Below are 7,943 nucleotides of genomic sequence, written 5' to 3'. Positions count from 1 at the left end.
AGGGAAGCACTGAGACCTGGAGTCTGCCTCCCTGAACCCTCCCAGTTCAACCACAAGCCAGCCCTGTGTGGGAAAGACCCCAGGCCAGAATGGCGAAGACCGCTCAGTTGCTCAGCCATCGCTTGGTATGGGCTTGAGACCAGACACGTGTTATTGCTCTTTTTTAAACAAAACGTTTTTATTGACACATCCTCAATGTTCTATATAAATATAAAGTGCTGTTTCCAACATCCCCTCCCGGCCCACAGGGCTGGAAGTCAGGGAGGGAGTGTTAAATGTCAGTTGAACACAAATAACTTTTCAGCACCAACTGTGGTGAGACACACGCATACTTACACAGAAGCAAGATGTCAGTAACATCACACACACACACATCACTTCCCGGCTCCCCTGGGAGCACAAGGCTCGAGCTTTGGGTCAAGGGGTGCACACCCCTACACACAGTTCCTGCTTGTCACAGCTTGTTCCTTGAGCCCTTGGGCTACCAAGGGCTTTAACATAGTGGGACTACAATACAGGGGTTTAGAGTCCAATTAATTTCTGCCAGAGTTGGGGGAGGGAGAGCAAACAGACTATCTGCCCTCATCCCCCCCCCCAATAAGGGCCAGCCCTTAAACCCCCAGCAGAAGAGCACCGTATCAGAAAAGCCATCATCCTGGCTTTCCTAGCACCCCAACTTGGGGACAAGGTGAGGGATGAGCTAGGCTAGAGAAGAGGCAGCAGTCCACAGCAGCTTCCCCCAGGAGTCAGTGAGAGCAGTACTGTGGGGCCAGGCCTCGGTCTGACTCAGTGGCACAGCACCTGAGTCTCAAACTGCAGGAGCTGCCCCATGAAGCTGAAGTTGGGGGAGATGACCCCCCGACGTCGCTTGACAAAGTCAAAGGCCTCGTCCAGCCGCACTCGGTGGCTCTGAATCAGGTATGCCAGGCAGATGGTGGCTGAGCGAGAGATACCAGCTTGGCAGTGCACCAACACCCGGCCCCCGCTATTCTTCACTGAGTCTGAAAAGGAAATGGGGGGGGGGGGTGTCAGGCAGGAAGGTGACAGAGGAACCAGGCCTCCCAGCTACTTCCCATACAGCTCCCCCAGACCCCTGGGCTGAGGCTCCCTTACCAATGAAGCCGATAGCCTCCTGGAACCAGGCACTAATCTCCACCATCTGGTTGTCTTCTACTGGGATGCTCTTGTAATGGAGCAGCCCCTCGAAGTGGTTGGGGCAGCTGGCAGAGACATTGAGCACTGCTGTGATACCGCAGGCCTGGAGCCCCTGGAGGTCCGCGGAGTGGCTGCAGCTGCCCAAGTACAGGTAGGGCAAGATCTCCACAGGGCCACCCTGGAGGAGGAAAGGGAGGGACCGTGGTGAGACCTCAGCCCTGAGTGGGGCAGAGACATCATGGGCTGGCTACATACAAGAGGAGCTCTAGGGCAGTTCTCTGACCAAGAACAGAACTTGAGGATACAAGGGGGCATGTGTTCAGACACACATATGCCACTCGTGTCTTAAAGTCCGTATGAGGATATACACTTTCACATCATTTGCATGTCAAGTGCGCGCAAACTGTGTACTTGAACACACCCCTGGCTTTCCCCCAGAGGCATCCCTCCTGTATGGACAATGGGACGAGAAAGGAAGGCAGAATTCTGATTTCAACTCACCTGGTCATAGATGGGAGCCCTAGGGTCAGAGCTGTTATTTTCGGCCTCAGCAGGAAGTAGCGCCTGGGCAGGGGCTTCAGAGCACAGATCTGGACAGCATGCCTGGAAGCGTTCGAAGCCACCTGCGGGGAGAGCAAGAAAGGAAGCAAAGGCAAGGTTAGCCAAGAGGCCACGGCGGCGCGGGGCGCGCGGGCGCAGGCGCGGGGTACGGAGGGCGGGGCGCCGGCTCACCTCGCAGGAAGCACACAGCCGTGGATGCCGCGCGCATCTCCTGCAGCAGCGCGGCTAGCAGCAGGTGAGCGGGGCCGTCGGGCGAGAGCTCCGCCACCGACGCGCTGCCTTCGTCCAGCACCACGGCGCGGGCCAGCTCCCCGCGACCCAGGCGTGCCCGGAGCGCGCGGTCGGGCAGCAGGCAGGCGAGGGCGGCGGCCGGGGTGCCCCGCGCACGGCGCCGCAGCAGCGCGTTCCAGGGCACTGGCCGCGCGGAGCGCACGTGGCTCCGGCAGAAGGCCAGGAACGGGCGACAGTCGAGCAGCAGCGTGCCTTCGGCCTCCCGCGGCTCCCGCAGCAGGGCGCCCAGCGCCGCACACTCCAGCTCGCGTGCCGCCTCCAGCCTCATGGCGATCGGCATCGCAAAGCCTCCTGGTCCCCGCGGTCCTCTCCTTCGGCTCGCCCTTCCCCGGCTCCCGCGGCGGCCCGTGTGTTGGCCCCAGCTGTTGGCTCTGGGCGCCTTTGGTCGCGCCCGGGTTTAAGTACTCGAGGGCCCGCCCCTCGGGTCGCCATACAAGGGTAGAACAGGAAGGCGCCGGCGCCCGCCCTCGTGCCTTCACGTGGGACGTGGGCTGGGCCGCCCCCGGGGCTCCCGGAGCGGACTGTGGAGGGGGAGGGGATCTGGGGGAGAAACATGCGGGGGAAGAAACTGGAGACCAGACCGTGACAAGCGTCAGCTAGGAGTCTAGGGGCCCCACCTACGTCTCCCCAGTGTATACGCCCCGAGCGCTCCCTACTCTGCCCGGCTCCGGGCCGCTAAGTGCTTGGGGAACTCAGCTGCTCAGCTGCACAGAGTCTTGGAGTTACTGGGGTCTTAGGCTTCCTCACTTTTCCCATTCTCTCCCAGGGGTTTCATTCTAGGAATTTCGATAACAAATAATAGACCCCATTATCCGTTGCTAGAAGGTAGGACACCACTTGTCTCATTTTAGAGACCTTAGGAAAATGTCCATCCCCTTCTCCCTATGGCAGGCTTTTACTGAAAGTTGGCCTGGCTGGAGTAGCCCCTTGAAGCCAAAGTCCTGGGTCTGGGGGCTTTACAGGGGAGGGGAGCAGGGGGCCTGTGACGTTTCCACTTATGAGTAGGACAGCTTCTTTCCCCAGGGGCCCAGGGAAACCCCCAAGGGCTCAAAAAGAAGTACTTCCCATGTCCCCGGCTAGGGTTGAAAGGGGAAGTCCTCTGCTGACGATGCCGATGCCGGGCTCTCCCGGGGCCTAGCCAGGCCTGACGGGAATTTGAGGAGAAGGAAAGTCACTTGCAGAACCTGCCCCCTTCCAACCTCTTAGAGCTACAGACCCTCCTGGGACAGGCCTCGGTCCCACACCCAGGTGTAAGAGTGGAGAGCTGAGACCCACAGCTGGTCCATCCTCCCCCACCCAAGTGCCAGCCCCCTCCTAGAGGAGGATGTGGTGAGGCCCAGCTGTGTGTGGGCCCCCGGGGGCTCCTGGGTTGGGGGCAAGAAACGTTAGTAGTTGGCTGAACTCCATCCGAAGCAGACATGGTGGGTGGGGACAGCGTTCAAAACCCAACCTCCCAAATCCTATTTCCTTGAGCCAATCCTCTGTGCCCTTAGGCTCTTTCAGCTTCCTACAGACCATGTTTCCACTGTCTTGGAGGCCTACAGCTAGGGCCTGTGTGACCCCCAGCATACGGTAGGGTATATGGGTGCTGGAGCAAAATACTGTGCCTTTCCTCTTGGCCTGGAGCTTGGGTCCTCTGGGGGGACACAGAGTGCAAGGGAGAAGCACAAGAACTCCTGGACCAGATATCATATGCCTGTGTCACCATCATGCACGCTGGTTCCAGGGCTCTGAGGCTCTGCCACCACAGCCCTGGTCCCTTCCCACCAAGCCAGACTGGAGGCTGATACAGCAGAACTGGCAGCCCAGCCAGGGAGTCTGGACCATAGATCCCTAAAGCCGATAGGGGCCCTTATCCTCGGCATCAACCTCACAGATGACTTAATGGCTGATTCCAGGGACAAATTACAGAGCATGAAGGGGGACCATCATGTCTAGTCTTGCTGACCAGAGTCACCTGCCATGCCTGGAGCCACAGCCTTCCAGCTGTGGAGAAGAGGGAGGCCCTGCCAGCTGAGGTCCCAGCAGCAGGAATGAAATCAGCTTAGCTTTGTGGGAAAATCCAGCTCCCTGACTCCGACGCCAGACCCAACTGCTGGGCCTCCTTGCAGGGTGACAGTGTGTTGCTGAAGGTTTACTGGGTGTCTCAGTCTTAGTGTCTGAGCCAGCATGGGTCTGTCACACATAACACCACTCTCCTTGGAGCTGTCTCCTTTTCAGCTCTGACATACACAATCACTCAGGGAGGCCAAATTAACCATAAAAGAGGGGCTCGCTTTCACCTTCTACTGGATTTGCAAATCAGGGGGAAACCCCACCTTCAATACCAGGGTGAAAGTCCAAGGCTGGGGTAGAAGAGCCCACATCCCTCCCCACAAATGAGTCATCTGCAGGATGTCAGACACCCCTTGCCACCTTCTCAGTCACTGGGAGCCTTCCAAGAGGAGGCAGGACTCTGGACATATACTGGGATGGCATGGAGGAGGTCCCAGGCAGGCTGGCTGCTCCACAGGCTGCCAGTGCCTCATTGCTAGACTGTGAACGACCACACAGCTGCTGGTTTCTGTTTAAGGTTTTTCATGGCCTTGGTCTTACAGCACAGACCTAACAAGTGAGTTTGGGGCTCAGGTTTTATTTATTTTTCTTTCTTCAATTAAAACTGTGGGGTACCCAACTGGAACAAATGATACTCCTCTGTGTTATTTTCTGTAACCATTTATTTGGACGGCTGCTTAGACGTCACTGGCCTCCTGCCTTGGGATTCCGGTTTGTCCACCCAGCCTGCTTGTAGGATGGGTTTCCCTTCCACGGTCAGACGCTCGCGGCTCTGCCCTGATGCCCTTTCTCTTCCTCTTCCTTCCAAGCCTAGCCTCAAGCACATGGCCCCGGGAGGAGAGGAGATGTGAGTGGCTGGGCCGAATGGCCTGAGCCAGGGCAGTTATGAAGGTGAGAGTGTCCGTAGGGATGAGTGATGGGCCACCCCCGGCCCTGCCTGAAGAGTGAGTCAGGGGTGATGTCAGCTTTCCTGTGCCAAACCTCCCACCCGGATGCTATGCTCCAGCCACCCCCACAGGCTCCTCCCAGGCAAAGACCCGAACCCCAGGCCCTGAGCTCAGCTGCCAAAACAACCTGGTTAGCACTGTGGGGAGGAGAGGCGGAGGAGGTCACATAGCCATTCTGTCTCCTGCTGGGGAAGGGGAGGCAGGAAGCCCCAAAGATCCTGCTGGCCACAAGTAGCCGGGCCTGTGGTAGAAAAGGCTGGCATGCCCCACATGTTTGTCAGCTGTGTTCTCGGGAGCAGAAGGACATAGCCTCTACCAAGGAGGCTCCCCTAGATCAGCTCTCACGTTGAGTATGAGTGAGAGGAGCCTGTCACCTGAACTCTGGGTTCCTGTTGTGCCCAGGAGGTCCTTCGATGTGCACAGGCCGCATCTAAACAGGGGTCACCGAACTCCAAAGCGCACAGTGAGGAAGCTCCACCCTTTTCAAATCCCCCTCAGTTATCTGAATCTGTCCCCTCATGGCTGGCTTCAGGGACCCTGTGACCTCTGCCCTTCCTCCTTTTCAATGAAACTCGGGTCCCTCATTCCCTTCTGCATTTACTCTCTGACTCAGTAGCACACTCAGTCCTGAGAACTTGTGTGCCAGGTCCTGCTTTGGGGGCTGGGGAACCAGCAGTAAACCCCCAGTGACGCCTTCAAGGAGCTGACTTCATCATCTCAGTAACACTTAACTTCATGATCATGTTGTATTCATGGCCAGTGACACTAGTTATCCACTAGAGTAATGATTATCTTTTCCTTTTAAAATAAATGCTAGGGTTGTAAAAATAAAAAAAAAAAAAAAAAATAAACTCGGGAAAGCTATTAGGTAAGGCACAGACAGTTCCCAAACACTCTGTAAGTCGTGATGCAGGTTGGAGACGCCAGAGTGGGAACACCTTGCCCTAGAGGGTACCGTCACAGCTCCTTCCAGCTTTGTGCACTGTGTGGTTCAGGGGATCTGGGTCTCCCATAAAGACAGGAGCATGAGTCACAGGGCAGAGAGAACCCCAGTGGACAATGGTGAGTATCCCCACGGTCAGGGTAGAGTCTACACCTTGACCCACACACATCCATGTAAGGACTGGGGTCTTGACTATGCCCCTGCCTGTGTACCTGGATATGGCTGGAGAAGACCCTCACTTCTAGGGCACTCACCCCTGGAATACATTGGGCTCTCAAGTCCCCCAGCAGTGAACCAACCCCTACTCCCATGCTGGCAGCCAGAGGCATCTGTGGCTTAGGCACAGTGGGGGAGGGAAGAGCAGGCTATGGAGGAAAAGCTGCCACCAGGGTTATAGCTTCACAAGCAGTTGATTCTCAGAAATATGACCACACTGGGTTCCAAGGTCATAAGAGGACTCCTGACCAGAGCTAGGGGCAGTGTGGCAGGAAACCTTTAGGCCCTGAGGAGTTAGAGACTTCCAGGATCAGAAACCCAAGGGCAGGGCCGGCTCTTCCTCCAGGGCCCACGCCAGTGCCCTCACTTGACGGCCAGCAAGGGGTAGGGCCAGGTCCTCCTGAGCCCACGAACATTAACATGGCTTTAGGCCAGACATGGGCATCCGCAAGGGCTTCAGTGGTAACGGGGGCCACAGACATCAACATGGCCCTTGGCCATATCAGGGCCATTGACCCCCTCATGGCCCTCAGCAGTTGAAAGGACCATGGGCTTCAAGATGGTCTCAGGTAGTTACGCACGCCACTCCCATCAGCGGGGCTCCTCCAGGCAGCAAAGACTGAGGACACCAGGCGGCAGCACAGACTACGTATGTCCACGTGGGTCTCGGGCTTCCCCGCAGCCGGGACAGCAGCGTGAACCACCAATACCAACATGGCCCCCGGTGGCATCACAGGGCTGGTGGCCATTTGAGGAGGTCCGATCTAGAATGTAAACTTTTCCTCACCTCCAGCCTCCATCGTTGCCCAAAGCCAGAGGATCCTGAGGCTGGATGGCAGCTTCAGGGGCTGAGTCTGGGTCTGTGTAAGCTCCAGGCTGTTGTCCGGACCCTGCTGGGAGACAACAGCGCGTCCACCTCAGCCCTCTCTGTCCCCTGCCTGTCACTGCCATCGTACCTCCAGCTCTGCCTCTCTCCACACTGCATGCATCACTCCGTTTTTTTCTACCTTTCCCGCCTCTCCATCACATATTTTGCTGTAGTGGCTCCTGCCCGCCCTGAGCCCACGAGGCTGGACAGCCTGGGCAAATACTTCAACCTTTCTGGGCCCTCAATAAAGAGAACCACCGTACGTTAAGGAGCCTTAAAGACATGACTGTGTGTAAGTTTCATCTCCTTCTTATCACTATTCTCTTGGAGATCGAGAAACTGTAATGACTTCATGCATCTACACAAAAGTCCGTCTTGACTACATTTAATGTTCATACAACCATGTTAAGAACACCAGTTCTTAACCTATAGGTCACAACCCCTTTGGGGGTTGAACAACCTTTTTACTGGGGTCTCCTGAGACCTTTGGAAAACAGCCGTTTATATTACAATTCATGACAGTAGCAAAATTACAGTTATGAAGTAGCAACAGAAATAATTTTGAGGCTTGGGGGTCACCACAACGTGAGGAACTGTATTGGGAAGGCTGAGAAGCACTGGTTTAGAAAAAGGGCCTACCTGCCTCAACTTTACGCCTTCTTCAAGCCCCAGGGAGGCCTCCTGCCCCTGTCTGAAGGGAGCCGGAGGAGAAGTGGATGGAGACGAGGGGGGGGACATGGGGAGCGGGGGGAGCAGGGTGGGCAGGGGAGAGTGGGAGGAGAGGGGGGGGAACTTCGGTCATTATGTAAAATAAATGAAAAATGTTATTTAAAAAAATAGAAGAAGAGCCTAATGAGAGGTGACTAGGCCAAGAGGGTGGAAAGGGTTGGTGCCTGTTTTGTAAAAT

General features: G+C 56.4%; 1 protein-coding gene across 1 annotated transcript; it reads right to left on the bottom strand.

Moving 5' to 3' along the window:
* Positions 1–567: 567 nt before the first annotated feature.
* On the bottom strand, positions 568–2,287 carry Dusp2 (dual specificity phosphatase 2). Its single transcript, XM_036186365.1, has 4 exons — positions 1,888–2,287; positions 1,657–1,778; positions 1,114–1,333; positions 568–1,001 (listed from the first exon to the last, which is right to left on the bottom strand). The coding sequence occupies exons 1-4, from the start codon at positions 2,285–2,287 to the stop codon at positions 787–789; spliced, it is 957 nt and encodes a 318-aa protein (XP_036042258.1). The 3' UTR covers positions 568–786.
* Positions 2,288–7,943: the final 5,656 nt, after the last annotated feature.

Source organism: Onychomys torridus, chromosome 4 (assembly GCF_903995425.1).
Source record: "Onychomys torridus chromosome 4, mOncTor1.1, whole genome shotgun sequence".
Classification (NCBI taxonomy): domain Eukaryota; kingdom Metazoa; phylum Chordata; class Mammalia; order Rodentia; family Cricetidae; genus Onychomys; species Onychomys torridus.
Note: the sequence above shows the minus strand (reverse complement) of the source record. Positions and strands in the feature narration are given on the sequence as shown.

Bases quoted from the DNA above. Each gene is read 5' to 3' on its own strand.
- Dusp2 (XM_036186365.1), bottom strand. From the start codon at position 2,287: ATGCCGATCGCCATGAGGCTGGAGGCGGCACGCGAGCTGGAGTGTGCG. The intron at 1,334-1,656 runs GTGAGTTGAAAT...TTCCTCCTCCAG, and splicing joins GGGCTCCCATCTATGACCAG to GGTGGCCCTGTGGAGATCTT. The intron at 1,002-1,113 runs GTAAGGGAGCCT...TTTCCTTTTCAG, and splicing joins GGAGGCTATCGGCTTCATTG to ACTCAGTGAAGAATAGCGGG.